Source organism: Anopheles arabiensis, chromosome 2 (assembly GCF_016920715.1).
Source record: "Anopheles arabiensis isolate DONGOLA chromosome 2, AaraD3, whole genome shotgun sequence".
Classification (NCBI taxonomy): domain Eukaryota; kingdom Metazoa; phylum Arthropoda; class Insecta; order Diptera; family Culicidae; genus Anopheles; species Anopheles arabiensis.
The window spans coordinates 2,463,120-2,482,926 of record NC_053517.1 but is presented as its reverse complement, the minus strand read 5'-3'; the positions used below and the strand labels follow the sequence as shown (position 1 = coordinate 2,482,926).

Genomic DNA, 19,807 nt, shown 5'->3' with positions numbered 1-19,807 from the left:
AGAGGAGAGAGGAGAGAGAGGGGGCGGCAAATTCTATAAACATATTATAAGCGCATGACGGATAAGTACGTTATTATCATAGAAAATGTTGTTTACTTAAGCATTTATGAAGATTGATGAAGGAAGGGCAAACGAAGGGCGGGCGGCGTCGGCATATACGAAAGTTGAGTAACGTTATTAAACACATACATACATAATATAATTAGTTACTCGAAGAGGGGGGGAGCATGATCGATCTCATTCGAAAAGGAAGAAAGTGAAGAATGGTGCGAAGAAGTGGTGTTGATGCAATGATGTATTTGATAGTTTTGACTCTTTGAACAAGTTCAGGCACGAGGCCAAAAAAAAGGATTGCCAAAACAAAATTAAGAAAATAAATTCGTTAGTAATTCGCCAAAACGTTACAAAACAGAGTATCATCATCAAAGGTGTGCGCAGAGGTAGGTGCAATTTTTCGTAATACATTTCACCAACATACGAGTTAAACAATGATAGACTTACAACACACGTACGATCGATTGATCCTCACGATGATTGGAATAGGTTTTAGCAAAGTAAAAGCAACAGCAAGACAGCAACAGCAAAACAGGCACGCTAGTAAGAAAACGCCCATATATAACCATATTCTTCTGTGAAATATTGCATTATTTTCTATACTAAGCTAACACACTAGCTCACATCAATTCTAACAAACTCTCAGAACACCCCGTCAGTCAGAGAAATGCGAATAACAAACCCCCCAAATCTGAATTGCACCCAATTGTGTGCAGCTCTTGGCGAAATAAGTAAAGGTGATAAATAAAGGCAAAATTAATCAAATCTGCGTCAGTTAGTTGTGTGTCGAATCGCGAACGCAGTTGCGATGATTTGGTTCTTTTTAAACGTTATGAGTTCGAGTTTTGGTAAACGCTTTCAAGAGTAACACACTAGGACGATGATGATGATGATGATGATGATGATGTTTAACGAGAGTAAGTGAACAATCGCAGACGAGCGATCGCACAATCCGCTTCTTATCGTTAGTCAAAACCTAGCTTATTAAGTTCACGTTCGTGCGCATGTAAATCCTTATTTATAGTCCAATAGCTGATAGTAATTAGGATTAAGAATGATTTACTCCATTTAAGTATAAGTTTACGTGTTTAAGTTGGCCCTCGCTGTTTCCCGCTCATCTCATGTACCATAATTATGATCCTCGCATGAACAATCTGTTTTGGTTTCCAAATTCTCTCTCTCTCTCTTTCGTCTGTTAGAGAGAGAGAGGAAAAGTTTGATTTTTTTCTGTAGATAATTTACGTATTTTGTCTATGCTGTGTAGTTCTGCAATTCTTAGATGTAAGCGATGCAAGTTGAAGATAAAATGTGTCTAACAAAGCCCTACTCCCTTTTGTCTCCTTCCGTCGCAGATGATTACCACGGTATCAATGGGAACGTTTCGCTCGACCGGCGAAGCGAGATCGTGCAATCGCCGAACCGGTACGAGCTGGCCCTGGGCACGGCGGATAAGTCGAACAACAATTCCCTGTCCCGGGGCGAAACGGGCAGCTACGATCTGGGCAGCGCGGAAGCTCGAGCCAGGAACAACAATGGCCACTTCGGTGGCAGCAACGGGGGTGCGCTGCACACGGTGGACGAGAACATGATCAACAACAACTACCAAAACCAACAGCCCTCAGCCACCAACGGGCAAACGTCGTCCGGTGTCGGCCTGGGCAATGGCAACAGTGGCACGCTGCGCTCGATCGACGAGGAGATGCGCAAGAAGAAGTGGCCGACCGATCGGGCCTACTTCCTCGCGAAGGAGCTGCTCATGACGGAGCGAACGTACAAGAAGGATTTGGACGTTATCAACACGGTAAGGGAGGGGAGGGTTGGAAGGTGCAAGGAGATTGCCTTTGAGTTGGTGGTAATAATATTGATCTCTCTTTCTTTCTGCAGTGGTTCCGCGAGGAGCTTACACCGGAAGATTTGGAAAATCTTCAACCTCTGTTTCAGTATTTTGAGTCGATGCTGGAGCATCACAGCGTCTTTCTGCGCGATCTCGAGCATCGGATATTGCTGTGGGAAGGGCGCGGCGGTCACGAAACACATCGAATTGGCGACGTAATGCTGAAGAATATGGTCGTTTTGCCGGTAAGTAGAAACTTCCGCTTAAAGTGTGATACCGCATTCCTAACGGAGCGTGTCGTTTCGGCCTTCCACCAGATATACGACGAGTACGTGGAGAGTCATCGCGAAATTTTGGAGCGTCTGAACGACCTGTACGACAACGACGACAAGTTCCAGCAAACGTACCGGGAGTTTGAGCTGCAGAAGGTATGCTATCTGCCGATCAGCTACTTCATCCTGAAGCCACTGCACCGGCTGCTGCACTACGAGCTGCTGCTGGAGCTGCTGCTGGCGCACTACGGCGAAGATCACTTCGATCGCACAGATTGCCACGGTACGCTGATGATGCTGACCCGCTCGACCGAGGTGATTAGGCGCGAGCTGACGGCGTCGGAAAATCACAGCCTGCTGTGCGAAATCCAGCGCGACATCGACGGGTACGATGGGCTGGTGCAGCCGGACCGGAAGCTGATCCGGCAGGGCTGCCTACTGAAGCATTCCAAGCGCGGGCTGCAGCAGCGCATGTTCTTCCTGTTCTCCGACGTGTTGCTGTACGCGGTAAAGTCCCCGGTGACGCAGACGTTCAAGGTGCTCGGCCACGTGCCGGTCCGTTCGCTGCTGACGGAGAATGCGGAGCACAACGCGTTTGTGATATTTGGCGGGCAGCGGGCAATCACCGTGAGTGCGGGCACCACGGTCGAGAAGACGCTCTGGCTGGAGGAGCTGGCGAAGGCGGCCAACAGTCTGAAGTACAAACCCCAGACCCAGCTGCCCATCGTGTCGATCAAAACATGCAGTAAGTTAAAGAGCGGTGTTTGTGTGGGTGCGCAGTTTTATGATGAATTTTCTTGCTATTTTTAGCATCGTCTGAGGAAAATCTGGAAGCTTGCGGATTGAGCAGTGGGCTTGTGCCACCGGCCGCAGCCAGGCAGCCATCGCCTCGCAACAACACGGCCCTGCACGTGTGTTGGCATCGTGGCGTCACGATCTGTCTCGACGATCATCTTCGCTCGGGAAGGGTAAGTGCTGGCCGGTCCGGAACAGAAACAAATTCGTCCGCATTTTTACTAATCCGAATGAATGATGTTCCCTTTGAAATAGAATCAAATTTCGGGCTACTTGCTGCGAAAGTTTAAAAACAGCTCCGGCTGGCAGAAGCTGTGGGTCGTGCTGACATCGTTCTGTCTGTACTTCTACAAGAGCTACTCGGACGATGCGGCCCTTGCCAGCTTGCCGCTGCTCGGGTACACGGTAGGGCCTCCCGGCATTCAGGATGCGGTGCAGAAGGAGTACGTCTTTAAGCTTTCGTTCAAAAACCACACCTACTTCTTCCGCGCAGAGAGTGAGCACACGTACAATCGGTAAGGAGGGAAGGAAATTGGCTTAAATGGGTTTAAAGTGTAACTAAATTTTGCAATGCTCTTTTCTCTTAGGTGGATGGAGGTGTTGCGTAGCGCCACTCAAATTCAGGAATCCCGCTCATCGCCCACAATCAACTCGAACAATCTAATCAACAATAACGGTAGCAACGGAAACTAAGTAAACGAAGGCCATCGAAACAAGTAGTAGTGACCGTGAGCAAGGCGGAAAATCAAGGCGACGGAGCTGGCGCACGCATTTCCCCCTTTGTGTATGTGTCCTCTAAAGCGTTTTTTACATCTGCAACACGCAAAGTGCATCCTTTAAACCGTACAATTGATATGATCAATCGTATTCGTTTACTGTAAGTGTGTGAAAGCTATTTTTATGTAAAACAATCCAAGATACTAGAAAAAATCCACCCTTTCCCCCCTTATCCTAATCCGATCAGACCGTTCTCTCCGTCGTTCCGCTTTTGTATGCGATTTTGCGCATTTTACGGTAAGATTTCATCATTCGTCCCGGTTCATCTCGTGAACAAACTAAAAAAAGAAAGAACATTGATTTGAAAGTGATGAGCAAATACCGGTGACTGCGGGCAACCGGGTAAAGAGAGAGAGAGAGAGAGAGAGAGAGAGAGAGAGAGAGAGAGAGAGAGAGAGGAAGCAGTGAATCAGACCGACAGTGGTATATTTATCTTACAATTTTTACATCAGCTGCATGTAGGAACAATTTTTAAGTGCGTTAACGATAAACATTTAAGCGAAGCGTGTGTGCGTAATTAGTACGGGAGAGACAGAGAGAGACAGAGAGAGAATGTGTTATTAGCAAAAAAAGGGTGATGCAGAGCAAAGAACTGAGGCGCGTGGACCGGGGATGAAAAGGCAGAAACGGATTGATTATACACACTAATAAAGCAAAAGTGAGCAATATTTGAACAAAACGCAAAAACGCTGCAAAAGTAGATTCTCCTTTTTTAGTATTTGTATTTTGTTTTAAATGTACATACAAATTAGACTTAACGTTAGTTAGTTAGTGCGCCAGTCCACCCACTGTGAGCTTCGTCTTACAATCCTCGTTTGACGGGTTTGGGTGCAAAGTGCACCTTGACCGGTTTGCACAGCTCCAGCTCATTGTTGGGCTTTACCGACAAACAGATCGTTATCTCAACGGTCGATGCTTCGGTCCAGACGCCGTGCGACAGCAGAACCTTCGTCCGCAATCGCCACTGCGATTCGCTTTCGCCCTGCTCCGTCATTACCTTCTTCAGGTCGCGCTTGCGCGGCACGATGATGTGCACGTTCTGGTCCGGATACTTCACCTTCAGGCGCAGATCTTGCCGCTGGCTTTGCTGCAGATTTTCCAACTCGGCCACAAACGGAACCGCAGCGATCAACCCCGCCGTCACCTTGATGACGTTCTCCGCGCTGTACGAGTTTTCGGTCGGTTCAATGATTCGTGCTTTGCACATTTTGATCTGCGGAAAGATAGAATAGTGTTAGTGTGAGATGAATCGAAACACAGCCGCCCGCACACTTACATTTGTGTTGATTTGGGGAATAACTACTGGGGCAGCCGTCTGAACGATCGGTAAAATCTCTCGATAAACACGGCCCGGTTTCGGATCGCCCACCGATGCCAGCTTGGTCAGGATGGCGCTCGTAAACGTGTCCGCAATGAGCGGGGTATTTTCCTGCAGGAAGCTACTCGCATCGCTTGCAATGTGCAGCAATAGCTGGCAAGGCCCGAGGGCACTCTGCGACCGGTCCTTCACGATTAGCACCAGATTGAGGGCACTGGCGCGTAGACACATTTGCTTCACCAACAACTGATCATCGATCGTGAGGTTCGAGAAGAGATTCTGCAGCATCAGACACTTTTTGATCAGCTGCAGAAGACACTCCTTGATCGGGGCCTTGATCGAATGGCCCGTGGCGGCCAGCTGCAGCTGCTCCATCTGCAGCTGTGCGCCGAAAAACACGGACGTGAAGTTGGCCGTTCCCGAGAAGGCCGGATCAATCTCGGCCAAGCGATCCAAATCATCCTGGGCCGCTTTCAGCAACGCTTGCCGGGCCTGGGGAGCGGAGTAGGCGCGCTGAATGTTGCTAAGCAGCGTTTCCAGGAACTGTCTCGAGCCAGTGGACCCGATCAGATTGAGCTCCTTCGTGTCTCCGCCAACGGCCAGGCGAGGCACAAAGTTGGGCATCGTGTCACGCAGGTACGCGTAGTGTTTGATTGTGGTTTCGGGGAACAAGCTCAGCATGGCCGGTAGATGCTGCGCTGCATTGAACAGCATGATAAGTACGCACACGTACGCGGGATCTTCAACGTCTCGTTCGGCGCTATCGAAGAACGGATGGTCCAGCAGTAGCTGTGGCGTGATGGACATGCAAATCTCCGGATGCTTCTGGCCCACGCGCTGCATGCACCCGAACGTCGAGAGACGATCTTCCGGGTACTTTAGCAGCACATCCAGCACTTTCTGCACAACGAGCGTGAGGCACGCCTTGGTGGACACTTTACACGCTCCCAGCATGAGGTGCAGCCCTTCGCGCACCTCCACCGAGTAATCTTCCAGCGAGCTGAGCATCGTCTCGAGCTGATCTTCGCGCAGGATAATGTGCCTCGAGATGGCGGTCAAGCTGTAGATCGCCCGCAGCCGCACCTCCTCGATTTCGTCGTTAAACATGTCGACGAGAAAATCGAGCGACGTGACCGCAAACAGCGGATTCTTGAGCGCCAGTTTGCACATCGAGTTGACCGAAGCCGTACGCACCTCGAGAAATTCATCCTCCAGCCCCTGCACCAGGGCCCCGCACGCGCCGGACGCCATCAGCGACACGGAATCGGCACTGATGACTTCCTTCGGTGCGTCGTCGGCCCACTTTTTGCCGCTCGACCACTCTCCGCTTGCGAAATGGGCCGCGCTTCGCTCGTGCAGACTTCGCTTCTTGCGCATGTTGCTCATCAGCTTCTTGTCCAGCGTTTGGTGCAGGAACTCGTCGCTCACCATCGTCATGCCACCGAGCAGCTCTGCCGCGAGCGTGCGAATGTTCATCGAGAGATCACAAATCGCAGAGCAAACCTTGCCGAACGCGTCATCGATCAGGCGCACCTCCTGTTCGGAGTCTTGCACTTTTATCATCCTGTGAAGGGAATGAAGGGGCAAATGAGCGACATAGAACAACACATCGAGAAGGTTTTACTCACTCTTCCGGATGCCGCACGCCCAGCTCGAAAACCATGTTTAGTGCCTCCCTCCTAACACACTCATAATCGTCCGTTAGTGAGGCACAAGCCCTCGGATACAGGGACGGTGGCAGCTGCACGCCCCGCTCCCCCAGTGTCAACATCGAACGAAATGCTTGCGCACGGACACGCGCATCCGGCGAATCGGTGTACTTTCCGATCAGCTCGAGACTTTCCTTTTCCGCGTCCGAAACGAGCACGAACACGCCCAACAGCAGGATGGCATGGCGCTGCACATTGTGGCTGGGCGAGAACAGCTTCACCTTGGCGAAAAACACCATCTGATTGATGTACGCCACGGACGGGGTGAACGATTTGCCAATCTTTTCCAGCACTATCAGCCCCTGCGAGATGACTTTGGCCGATTGCTCCACCTTCAGCAGCTTAATGACCTCATCGATCAGCTGCTGCCCATCGATGCCGGTTTCGGTGGCCAGATCGGCAAACAGGGAGAGAATCTTCACCCGCACGGCCGACTCCGGCTCGCGCTGGAAGTGTTCCACCAGCTTGCGGATGGCGTCCGGGAACTCGCTTTCATCGAAGTGCATCGAGTCGGTGATTTTGAGCAGAATCTGCAGCGCATCGTTGCTGGACGCATCTTCGAGCATGTTTACGTAGGACAGGATGGAGGTGAGTGTGCCGCTGGATTTGCAGGCATTGCGACGGATGCGTTTGTAGAGCCGATGGGTTGTAATCTGGGGGACTATCGTGGCCGGTTCCTGGCAGGGGTAATGCAACACTGCAATCAATCGTTCATACATAGGAAGTAATGTTTGTGAACCTTACCGGAAGTGTGCTGATTTCCGAAATTGATCGTTTCACTGCCAGAGCCATGATTGTGGGTGAAATATATCCAATTTGTTATTAAACAGCACCATAGAAAGTGGCCGAGCAGTGCCGTTTGTTTATATCTTTGCAGTAGCCAGCAGTGATTTGACAGCGACAGTGTGTTGGTGACCGGTCCAGTCGGTTTGACAGTTTAGAGCAAAAGAATATGACCAACAATTTTTGATTATTTGAGCTGTTTCGTAGGGTAGAAAATTGGAAAAAGGGAAGAAAAAGAATCATTACGAAGAAACATTATTATTTTTCACGCAATTAAACGAATTTCATCGTCAATTATAATGCAGGAAAAGCTACTGTCATTCTCGAGCGCTGTATGGCTTCCATGAGCCAACCTGACGTTTCCCAAACACTCATACGAGATTTCGGATGAGTCACAACAAATAGCATCGGAGCAAAGCAAAAACAACCGAGAAAAAACGGTAGTGATTCAGAAAACTTGTGCATCCGGAGCTGATTTCCTCACAGTTTGTCTTAGCCATAGCATAAAATACATCACGTTCCTCAACCATGGAGTGGCTGTTCGGGAAGCGCATGTCGCCGGACGAGATGATGCGGAAGAACCAGCGGGCGCTCAACAAAGCGATGCGCGATCTGGATCGGGAAAAGATGAAAATGGAACAGCAGGAGAAGAAAATCATTGCCGACATTAAGAAGCTGGCGAAGGAAAACCAGATGGACGCGGTGAAGATCATGGCGAAGGATCTCGTCCGGACGCGGCGCTACGTGCGGAAGTTTATGCTGATGAAGGCCAACATCCAGGCGGTGTCGCTCAAGATACAGACGCTGAAATCCCAGAACGCGATGGGCGAGGCGATGAAGGGCGTCACGAAGGCGATGACCAACATGAACCGCCAGCTAAACATGCCACAGATCCAGAAGATACTGCACGAGTTCGAGAAGCAGTCGGAGATCATGGACATGAAGGAGGAGATGATCAACGATGCGATGGATGACGCGATGGAGGACGAAGGCGACGAGGAGGAAACCGATGCCATCGTGTCGCAGGTGCTGGACGAGCTGGGCCTACAGCTCAACGACCAGCTGTCCGGATTGCCTCAGGTAAGTGCTCGCCCGAAATGGTTCCACTATCTCCGCGGGTTGCGTTCTAAACCGTGCATGCATTGCATTCTTGCAGGCGTCAGGTTCGTTGGCAGTGTCCGGAGCGAAAGTTCCTCAGGCGGCAGCAGTGGGAGCGGCTGGTGGTTCCGGCGGAGCTGGATCTCCCGTGTCGGACGCAGATGCCGATCTACAGGCACGATTGGACAATCTCAGACGAGAGTAACCGTGTTTTCGGGCTGGCATGAACGATCCTGGGTTACGTCTCAAGTGAGCGCGACGCGCAGTTCGCGCACGATCACGTAGCGGGTTGGTTAATATACGCTCCTGTATGTTGTAAGTCATTAAGGACGATAATTTTGTTTGAGCTTGTTTTATTTTCCTTTAAATCGTAAGTTGTACTCCCCTTTTGATGCTGCTTTATTTTGTCGCAATCAACGCGAACGTGAATGTATATATGAGAATAAAGTACCGAAAATGGTTCGGCGCGTCCGGCGTCTCAAACCTAGCAAAACCTGTTGCTCTCGTAATTCATTAGCGGTACGTTTCTCATACTGCTGTTTAGATGCAGTTTCTACTTATATTCCCATACAATTTTGCATCGAAACGTGTTCACAAAGTGCTTTAGGTGAGTTTGAGGGGTTACTTAAATACTTAAATACTAGACAAAGAAAACACTCCCACCAAATGGTTGATTGTGTTGCAATGCAGAACATTTTATTCGTATCCGTTCTCTGAATGATGCTTTACGAATCGCACTCGAGTCGTAACTGGAACCGGAAGTCGCTTTCTCCCCCACCCCCGGTCCAGTTCTGCTCACCAGAACACTCAACTCGCTAGCAAATAAAGTATACAATAGTTTGAACGCGCCAATAAAATATCTCTATCATAAAGTGGAACAAAAATAATACACAAACTTTAACATATTTACCTAGGCTGAACGAGAGTAAAAATAATGTGTTTCATCTGTATATTTGCGGCTTACGTGCTCTACTACTACTACTAAGTGGTGTTTTGTGTTGTAAATGTAAATATGAAATATGAATGTAGTAAACGCTATTCGCTTAGGTTGTACCGTTGTCTTACAGGACTATGTTAACGATTGTCTATCCTTGCCGCGTTCTCCTGGCCCTGAAACCACCCCCTTATGCGGCAAGCGCTAGGAGGAGTGGTCAGAGGACGGAATTATGGTTTTAAATAAATTTGAACTAATACGAAACGAAACAATAGCCTTAGATTAGATTGAGCGCGTGTCCGTTCGTCCACACTGCGACGACAGGATATACGCTAGGCTGTGTATTAGCTAATGGTCCCAAAAATACGCAATCTCTCACACACGTATTTACAGCTGGTTGTGGAAGAGTTTTGTTTGTTTGTTTGTTAGTTAGTGTTTGAGCTTTGAGACAACAACTCAACAGAATGCTTACAGGAAAAACACAAAAAAAAAAACAGTTTAATCTCTTATAAGACATCACACTTTCAACGGATGAAAAGCGTTGAACTGAGCTTTCTTCTATCTTCTATGAATTTGATTCCCTACGAACTAATGGCAAATTTTGCGCTCGATTGCAAATAGCTAGCAGTAATTGGGTTATCTCATCAAATAATCTCATCAAATGAAGATTGAACAACATAACAAAACGGAGAAACAAATCAACAAAACACATAAATCTCAATCCTAGTGGAGCTTCTGCTAACATTACTTCTAACACACAGATAATATCGGTAACAATCTCGTTTTTTGTCTAGTTTTGTCATATTTTTTAAATTTTTTTATAGACAAACAAATAATTTTAACAAACAATTTTTAACAACCATTCTGCTATTGCTTCCAAAAACACTAAACATTTTGGCTCAACAAACTAAAATTTGGACAGTGAAGGATAGTTGGGAACTAAAACATAAAACACGTGGGAAAGGAAACTGAGGAAGAAAATGCGGGGAAGGGCGAGGGAAATTGTTCTAAAATAAACAAAACAAAACACGCCGAACGAAACTCGTTGTCCAGACAAATAAGCAATAATTGTCCTAAGAAGAAAAAAACATTCGCTAGCCTTATACATTACAGTATCCTAAGCAACTACCCTTACAAGCCTACTAATTCGCTGCGTACGTAAATACAAATGTAAGTTTCCCGCCAAACAGAACGGTTTCGGTGCTTACACTATACACTTAACGGCTCCCGCAAACTATCCTTGTACGTGAACAACGAAGAGAGAGAGAGAGAGAGTGAAAAAAACAACAGTAAGTACTCTGTGGCGGCAGTGACCGTTTCCGGCGGCGTCATTACACTCGGGCTTTACACACTTAAACAAAACTACAAAAAATGGCAAGAATGTCGAATGATAAGAAGAGTATCTCTGCATTTCCGGACTGTCTTCCGGACCGCGTTCTGCCGGCATTTCCCGACCGGGGATGAGAGGGGCCAGGCAGCGTTTTTTTTATCATCACAGGTAATTTTGAGTTGCAGAGTTCCGAAAACAAAACAAAAATGGCCCCTTCATCTCTCCCCCCAACCTAATAATCCCAATGCGCTATCACATTCCGACGATCGCGTCCGCAAACGCACCCACACACGCACTCACACTTGCGTAAATACACATTAAAATAGGAACAAAGTAAAATTTGTTTAGTAGGCGGCGACGGCAATGGCGGCCTGAGCTGAGTGTGCGTTCACCTGCTGGCGACAATCGTGGCAGTGTTGGTGTTGTTGTTGTTGGTGGTAGTGGTGGTGAGCAGCATCGGCGGTGATTGTGCCTGTGGGATCACCATCGGTGGCAGCGGTCCGGCCACGCTCACCACGGACAGTGTGACGGGTGTGACGGAAGCGACCGGCATCGATTGTCCTGTGCTCGGGTCGCTGCCCGCGGACGACGACGCCGCCAGTGGCGTTGACAGGCGGCTCTGCTTGGTTTGCTTCGTGACCGTGCCGCCGGGCGGGTTCTTCTGCGCCAGGTGCGTCTGGTAGTGTTTGGCCAGGTGGGCCTTCTGGCGGAAGCTTTTGCCGCAGAGCGAGCAGGCGAACGGCTTTTCGCCCGTGTGCGTGCGTATGTGCACGTTGACGGAGTACTTGTCCTTGAAGCCTTTCGAGCAGATCGAGCAGTAGTGCAGGGAGCGCTCCTTGCGCTGCCCGTTGCCGCACTGGGTCGGGCTGGTGGTGGCGGTGTTGGTCGTTGTGCTGGTGGTAGTAGTGGTCGCCAAGGACACGGTTCCGTTCGCACTGCCCGGACTCAGCATCGCACCACCACCACCACCGGCAATCGTGTTGAGGTTGCTCATGCTCGTGTTGTTGTTGTTGTTGTTGGTGAGACAGGTCAGTGTGGAACCGTTGTTGTTGTTGGAGTTGGCTGCTCCGGCCGCACTGTTGCTGAGAGATCGCTTGTAGGACTTCTTCGTCCGGGGCGCCTTCGGCTTGGTCGTGGAGGTCGTCGTTACTACGTCCGAGGAGGTGGTCGAAACGGAGGGCTGTCGGTTGAGGGTCGTGCCGGCGGTTCCCGTGGGTGACAGGACGCCCAGCGTGTGATGTTGATGGTTGTTGGCACCCGCCATCAGCGCGTTGGGAGGGACATTGGCACTGCATCCGTTGCCCATCGCGGGCGCTTCCACGATGATCTCCGTGTAGTTGTTGTTGTCCGTGCAGAACTGCTGCACCTCCGTCGCTATCCGCTTCAGCTTTTCGTAGTCCTCCGGGAAGGTGGCATCGAGCGTGAAGAACATGTCGTCCACCACCACTGTTCCGGGGCCACCCGGTCCTCCAGCACCAAGATCCGTCACCTGTCCAGTGGATGCGACCAACTGTTGCTGATGTTGATGCTGTTGATGTTGCTGCTGCTGCTGCTGCTGCTGCTGGGAGGTGGCCGATTGGTTGGTGGAAGCGGGCGAGTGTAACACCGACTCGTCGTACATGGTGCTGGCCAGCGTGGAGTCGGCATAGGCGGCGAGCGAGTCGTTCGGATCGCCGCCCGAGTACAGCACCCGTCGCAGCTCCTCGTCCTTCATGTGACCGGTGGCGGGTAGCACGGTGATGGTCCCGTTGGGCAGCGGCAGCCCGGTGCCCTTGGTGTAGCCCTTGCCCTGTAGCGCACTGCGCAGCAACGACTCTGCCGTGTCCTGCTGTATCACGTTGTGGTCCGACATCTGCCAGTCGTTGTTGTTGTTGTTCTGGTACGCCAGCACACTGTTGGGGTCAAGCAGCTGGCTCGACAGGACGATGTTGCTGGACGTAACAGGCATCTGCTGCTGTTGCGATTGTACTTGTTGGAGTTGAGGTTGTGTGTGGGCGTGGTGGGCCGCATGTTGCTGAACTAGCTGAAGATGTTGATGTTGCTGTTGCTGCTGCTGATGGTGCGGATCTTCCTTTGCGTGATGATCCGTCCCGAAGCCACTGTCGTCGTAGGAGAAGCATTCCGTCTTGACGTAGCCCGGGAATCCGCCCAGAATGGTGTCGAGATCGAGATTGGAAGCGGGAGCAGCTGGTTCCGACCCATTCGGGTCCTTCCGTAGTACCCACGGTTCCGGCGCTCCATTTAATACTGTTAGTGTGTAGATCTGTTGTGGATAAAAAGCGAAAAGGTGGTTTGGTTGTAGAGAAGAAGGTTGAGAGCAGCTGGTAGTGTGTTGGAGAAGTGCATGCCTCATACCTGTCCATCTGTATCGGCAACTTGGTTGTTGAGTGCTCCATTGTTGCTGTTGTTAGTGTTGCTGTTGGTGGCATTGTTGCTGGTGCTGTTGCTGGTCGGTGCGCTGGCAGTGTTGCTCTGCTGTATCCAACAATAGCGATTCAGATCCTCAAACATGGCCGGATCCAACCGGTTGGCATCTTTGTCTGGACCCCAGAACTGGTAAGTGGAAACACAAACAAAAAAAAACAAAATACATAAAACCGTTATTAGTTTGATGGTCAGACGGAGATCTTAATCTGAGAAACATTCCCAAGTAAGGAAACAAAACCATGTCTTGCGATTAGCGATTGTTCGGGAAGGATTGAATTAATTAAAAACGAACGCCACCAGGTCGCTGCAGGTTTGATCACTTATTGATTTATGGCCGTGCGAGATGTACCTTGAACACCTTTATTGCACGTATGCCGGATGAGCGATGCATTCGCTGAAACTAAGGGGAATAACGGAAGGATTTTACGACGATTGGTGCTGCAGGTTGTTGCATTGCGAAACGGTCACGATCGAGGCTCGTATAAATATGCTGATGAGTGTGGTGTTCGGAATAAAATAAAAACTAGGGAACATGGACTAACAGGTCGTGAGCATTAGCCAACCTGGAAGATGCCGATGATCGTACACGTGCAAAGTGGTTGCAAAGAGCTTAATTCGATCGCTTGAAAAAAGCAAGATCGCTTTGCAATTTCAACCACTGCTCTATAAAGCCCGTGCATTATACAATTTGAGCAATATGTAAAATTAAACGTGCTGCTATCTATTTTATTAGACTTTACCAGGTTCTGACCAGCGATCGTGTGCAACGGAGAGAGTAGCAATTGGCTTGAACGGCTTAAGACAGCTTCATACCGTTTCGGAACTACCTCCAGACTGGTCGTGGCAGCGGTAAATTATAGACCCACTGGAGCCGTCCAATAACTGGGTGCAATTTTTACAACACGCGTGCAAGGCAAGGGGAGGGATATCGCTTTCGAAAGGCTAGAAATTGAGCTTCTTAGTGAGACGCATGGGGTGGGAGTACGAAAATCGGGACTTATCGATCAAGATAGAGGTCGGCTCGAACAGTGGTCTGGCCTTTCGTTGACGGTGAAAATGTATATTAAAAAGATGTTATCGGTGGCTACATTAGGCCTCGGTGGCAGAAGAGACCTCTGTTTTCTGTGCGTGCGTGGAGGAAGTGGAGATAGTAAAAAACTTAGTAAATCAAGTTAAAAATAGCAAACGCTAAATCGTTAAACTTTAACGACAATTTATTCGCATTCGCATTCCACACATTGGTGTAGTAGGTGTTTGCGGGAGCAAGGTAACCTGATGCCTCACTCACTACGAGGGTGGTCGTAACTGGCCGGTGCACGAAGCGGTGCGGGAAGGAAGCGGTGCTTTAACTATCCGCCCGCCGTCGGCAAAGCGCGTTTCCTTCGAAGCTAATGATCGCGCGCACCGGTTTGCACGACGAACCCCGGTTTAGTTTCGCGTTGCTGATTTGCTAATAAATCTTACCATCCCGAGCCTCCACTCCCACTGCCACCCTCGAGGGCACCATGGGCACCAACGCCGAGTGGTCGAGAAACGTCGTTGAAAACGGTCTACGGACTTTCAGTTTCATCCAAAAGTCATTTCGCGCTTCCCGGAGTGGAGTGGCGGAAGGCAGCTCGAAGGGCGAAAAAAGGCCACAGAGAGGGGGGGGGGTAAGGGGGGACCGCTCTCGGCAGACGATTATACGGCGGTACAACAACGCATACTGCGCGTTAATTGATTGACGAATGCGAACGGATCTATTTGGGAACGGGTTTGCGCGAGCGAGGATGCTCTCTCCTGCCGTGCCGTGCGTCGGCGGTTGATACAAGGCGGCTGATTAGTTGCTGGTGCCGGTCCGCTTGTATGCTGCCAGTTGGACAGTTGGGCAAAGAAGTCGTGCACTTGCAGCGCCGCATCGGCTAGTGGCCCTATGGCCTAATGGCACTAAATCATCATCACTCAAGCGATCTGGGCGGGGGAAGAGACAGGGCGAGAGAGTGAAGGCGAAGACGAGCGTGTAGATAACGTCTCTACGCGAGAGAGAGAAAGAGAGAGGGAGAGAAGATGCTTAGAGCCTGTTAGACCTGTTGCTGGATACTCAGTTCATCGTAAACCAACATCATTAAGGGCAAATAAAGCCAAGGAACCACGGTCGGCACGGTTTTGCGGCCCAAAGGACTTGGGTGCGTGCGTGGGCACGAACCCGGCCATTGCCCGGGCGTCCAGGATTAGGCGTTTGGGTGTACATGGCGACGAACAGGGAGTTGATAGCGGCAGATACAATCGCTAAGAAGCGCCTGTCATACGTTTCGGAGGATACGAAGGGGAAATGTCATGCAGTGCGCTTATCGGCGATCTGCGATCTCCGACCCATATCTTGCTCACCGATCGCACGGATTTGTAACGATCGGTTGACAATCGGTGGCACCGTGCGGCGGTCAAACGGTAAGATGTCTTTACTTCAGTTGAGGTCGGGAGTGACACTACACGGATGGGTCATTAAGTGATGGTGGACATGTTAGGAAGCGTCATTTGAAGATTGTGCGTGTGTGTGTGTCGTCCAGAGAACGGTGAAATGGAGTCCAGATGGTTGATGGTTGGGTGTATAAACTGTTTGACGTTCGTTTAGGGTTGGCTGGAGCCTTCCAAGTGAAACAAATAGCTCCCTTACACTCACACACTGTTTGTGCCACACGGAGGGCATGGCTTTGGCTTTAAATTGGCAAATAGATCCCCCGCCACACGAGCCCGAACCATGAATCAAAGCACAGCACAGAAATAATTAATTTATTCATTAGCAGACACTCAATCAACTGCGATGCGAGTTTTGCACCGCTCGCGATCGCTTGAGCGTTTTTGATGAAGATGACATAACGCGCAGATGCAATCGGATCGGATGGTTTTCCACCGTTTCTGTCATTTTCCGGCGAATCGATGCGTTCAGTCGTAAAACGGTGCCGGGGCCCTATTAAAGCAAACCGGAGCCGCATAATAATAAAGATCGTTTCTGTTACGAAAAGCATTTGAGCCCCCTTGCGGAGCGGTACACTGGTCAATAATGTTTCACTGATGAAGAGCCCCCGGGAAAAGGGAGGCGAGGTGAGTTTCGTTTCAAAAATCGATCACACACCAACTGATCTTATCTTGCACTGGCCGCAGATCGCCCCGGGGGCTTCGCTGGACGCACGCGCGCGTACCATGAAAGCGCCTCTGGCTCTGGTGTGCGAGAAGCGTTGGAAAAACCTTGTGCGTTGTTTTTTTTTGCTATGTTTCGTGATTAAGATTAAAATCGTCGTGCCAAAAGGAGGGGAGCAATTCGGGCATGCAAGACACCACGGGGCTCTGCGCAGAGGAAAAATTGGCCACAGCAACGAACCTCCAAGGCAGACAATTTAATTCCGTCCCGAACGGCGGACGATGACGAATGCCCTGATGAATTTGAATCTGCTCTGTGGCCCACCGAGCTGGAGGGCTGGGGTAGCGAGTGCAGCCCAGGTAGTGAGGAATGGAGCAATAATTAAATTAATTAAACTGTTAACGATCGGCCCGAGCGATGCGGCTCGGTGCGTTCTAAACTACGCGGCCGCCGCGATCGAGACGTCCGATAAAGTTCGAAAAAGGTTCGGACGTGTGGAGCATATTATACAACGCATGCACACGGCTCTAGAACGCATGGCAAGAAGAAGAAAAAAAAAACGCACAGGAGAGCATATTTTATGCTCGCAGGTGTGAACTATGTGCTGCCGTACGTTACAACGCGATCTAGAACTCGAACCCGGAGCGTACTTTTTATACGATCGCTTGTGAACGAAGCTTCGTGTTGTGGGCCACCGTTTCGTGTGCTTCCATCAATCAACGCGTTCGTGCACATTTCGTGACTGCAATCCATCAGGCGGCGTACAGGTTGTGTGCAGCGCAACATCTTCATTGCCTTTACTTTACGAGCCGCCACGATCGTGCTGCCATGGTGCGGCGGATCGCTGCTGCTGCAAGCTGCCTGGTGGCCAATCCACCCACCGGGCCGCACTCAAACAAATTACATCGCGCGCGCGGCATGTTGGTTGATCGTGTAATGGTCGTCGGTCCGCTCGTTTTTTTTTTTTCGTTCATTCCCATTCCCTGAGCCAATTATTATATTAGTGTGTACTATTGGGAAAAGGAACCACAGCCGCCTTCCCGGTTACATGTGGGCTAGAAGCGAACTCATCCTCCTTTCACCGGCACAAATCCGCGAATTACACGTGTGTGTGGGTGGTAGCGGGTGGATGAGGCGTGTGGTGTTATTAAGTTTCGCTTTCGTTACAACGATCGTGTTCGGGGCTGTATACGGTTGGATTGCGCCGGATCGCATGTGTGATGGGAACGAATGTGATGTTTGGTGTGCGCGGGATAGGGTTAGGGAATTTTATTTCACCGCGAAGGAAAGGGATCATTGCCACCGCCACCACCACCACCCGGTGCCTTCTAAATAATAATAATTTCTTTATTAACGATTGATCATTAAGCTGTGGTCAAGGGGTTTGTGAGACCGGCAGTAGCAGTAGCCACGGCGTGAAGAAGGCTTTACGACGATGCTTTGCCTCTAGGGTCTATGCGAGAGAACCCCCTTTTATGAGGGATGATGATTGCACTCGCAGGCCTTATGAATGCAACATTTTACATTGCCCGAGCGCTCTCGGTGAGTTTATTATTTACCGTCGAGCAAGAATATTATTCAAAGTGGCCGAGCGGCTGGAGCGGCTGCAGCACACATGAAAGAAAGGGAATGAACCGTGCACTGGCTCTGGACGCAGGAAAGGTAACTTTCAAACGAGCGGCAGATGCTTCTTTTTGGCCAATAACTGTTGAAAAAGAGATACGATGGAGCTGTTATAGCTACAAGGGTATTTCGTGGATGAATGTGATCTGAACATGCCACTACAAGATCCAAACTTGTTCCATAAGATTAAAAGATAGATGAAACTTTGCCGCGATGTCTATTGGACACCTAATCAAGATCATCAGTATGTCAAAATTATCTCAAGAAGATTCGTTTTGAAGTAGCGCAATGCAGACCTTAGAGTATCCTGAAAGAGCTAACGAAGACATCCAATTCTTGGTAAGAATAGCCTAAAACTAAACCGGGAAATTTATATACTCTAGGCCACAAATGAGAATTTGTATGATACGGGACAATGCAGCCCGAGCTCACGAGGAGCCGTGGCATGTCCAATCGCACGTGGGTTAATGTCCTGATTGAATCAGCTGTGATGTCTGAGACATTGAGTGTGCAAGGAAAGTGTGAAGAAAATGATCTCTCACCTGATCGAATCCCTGCAGCGGTTGATCGTTCGCATCGGGCACGGTGCTGCCGGCCACTCGGTTCGCGGGTGTTCCATCCATCGGTGACCCTTCGCCTCCATTTCTTCCACCGGGCGGTCGATCGGTCACCCCATTCACACCCATGCTGGGCAATCCACCCGCCAGGACACGGTTGCAGGTATTGCTGTTGCTTGCGGTGTTGCTGCTGCTGCTGTTGCTGCTGCTGTTGTTGGCACCACTCCCACCTCCGCCACCTCCGCCGGGGACACCGCTGCCGCTGCTGCTGCTGCTGCTGATGGCCATGTCCGGTGCGGAGCCGGTGACAAAGTCGAAAAAGTCCGTCTTGGACAGGTCCTCCGTGCGGAAGGGTTCGCTGATCTCCATCGGGCTCGACGACGACGCCATCGCGATGTCGGTGATCAGCTCCAACATATGCATGCGCTCCGAGGCTTTTCAGCACCGCGTCCCGGGACCGTGTGACCGTGTGACCACCAACCTTTCAGGGGGAGTGAAGCAGAGCTGCCCTCAGTGGCACTGTGTGGGACTCAAACACACACACAGACACACAGACACAAACGCTCGGTTTTAATTGGCAGGTTCGGGGCACGGTTTTTCGTTTTGTTTTGGAATCGATAATGGTTCTCACATTCGGCTGGTGGGCTACACACACACACGGTTAATGCGTTTCCGATACCACTGGTGCGTCGGGATGTTTGAATGATTTTTCTTTTCTCTATCTCGCTGTGTGCGAGTGCTTTTTTGTGTGTGTGTATGTCTGGTACACTGCGCTCGGTCCCGTCGAAAAGGGCGTCGCACTGGCGTCACGGGATCACGCCACAGTGGTTAAGCTTTGCTGGCTTTGGCTTGGAGCAGTGATCCCCGAAAGTCGATTAACACGCACACACACACACACGGTGCAAACGGCGGTTCAGGGCTTGCGGTGGCAATTTAGTCGTGCGCATCAATCGACTGTCGATCCAACGACGGGTTTTTCGGTGCGCGCTTCGAAAGGGTGGCGCAGGGTGAAAAGTGCAGGTGCATTCGGCGTCACATCGATGGGTGTGCGTGGTAGAGTGTGCGTGAAGTTCGTCGCTGCCAACCGCTCCGGAATGTAGTGCAGCCGGGGTGCCGTGTACCTCAGGTTATTGACATCTGGAATGAAAAATCCCAACAAAGTAGGAAAGACACACACA

General features: G+C 50.2%; 4 protein-coding genes across 9 annotated transcripts in view; 2 read left to right on the top strand and 2 right to left on the bottom strand.

Annotated features, from left to right (window-relative positions):
- Nucleotides 1-4,434, top strand: part of LOC120895224 (FERM, ARHGEF and pleckstrin domain-containing protein 2) — a 28,931-nt gene extending 24,497 nt beyond the window's left edge. For all 4 annotated transcript variants that reach the window (XM_040298367.1, XM_040298370.1, XM_040298368.1 and 1 more), the window contains 6 exons: nt 1,407-1,855; nt 1,939-2,133; nt 2,206-2,905; nt 2,971-3,128; nt 3,211-3,470; nt 3,543-4,434. In XM_040298367.1, the coding sequence (XP_040154301.1) occupies nt 1,407-1,855; nt 1,939-2,133; nt 2,206-2,905; nt 2,971-3,128; nt 3,211-3,470; nt 3,543-3,648 (1,868 nt within the window). In that variant the 3' untranslated portion in view covers nt 3,649-4,434. The remainder of the gene's footprint in view (nt 1-1,406; nt 1,856-1,938; nt 2,134-2,205; nt 2,906-2,970; nt 3,129-3,210; nt 3,471-3,542) is intronic.
- Nucleotides 4,435-7,651, bottom strand: LOC120895225 (integrator complex subunit 4). Its single transcript, XM_040298372.1, has 4 exons — nt 7,504-7,651; nt 6,679-7,436; nt 5,009-6,614; nt 4,435-4,945 (listed from the first exon to the last, which is right to left on the bottom strand). Exons 1-4 carry the CDS (start codon nt 7,549-7,551, stop codon nt 4,535-4,537), a joined length of 2,823 nt encoding a protein of 940 aa, XP_040154306.1. The 5' UTR covers nt 7,552-7,651; the 3' UTR covers nt 4,435-4,534.
- Nucleotides 7,652-7,907: 256 nt separating this feature from the next.
- Nucleotides 7,908-9,133, top strand: LOC120895227 (charged multivesicular body protein 2a). The gene is made up of 2 exons (XM_040298376.1): nt 7,908-8,622; nt 8,699-9,133. The coding sequence occupies exons 1-2, from the start codon at nt 8,071-8,073 to the stop codon at nt 8,843-8,845; spliced, it is 699 nt and encodes a 232-aa protein (XP_040154310.1). The 5' UTR covers nt 7,908-8,070; the 3' UTR covers nt 8,846-9,133.
- Nucleotides 9,134-9,310: 177 nt separating this feature from the next.
- Nucleotides 9,311-19,807, bottom strand: part of LOC120895226 (transcription factor Sp1-like) — a 102,305-nt gene continuing 91,808 nt past the window's right edge. For all 3 annotated transcript variants that reach the window (XM_040298373.1, XM_040298375.1, XM_040298374.1), the window contains 3 exons: nt 18,615-19,766; nt 13,260-13,457; nt 9,311-13,167 (listed from right to left, as the gene is read on the bottom strand). In XM_040298373.1, the coding sequence (XP_040154307.1) occupies nt 11,293-13,167; nt 13,260-13,457; nt 18,615-19,052 (2,511 nt within the window). In that variant the 5' untranslated portion in view covers nt 19,053-19,766 and the 3' untranslated portion in view covers nt 9,311-11,292. The remainder of the gene's footprint in view (nt 13,168-13,259; nt 13,458-18,614; nt 19,767-19,807) is intronic.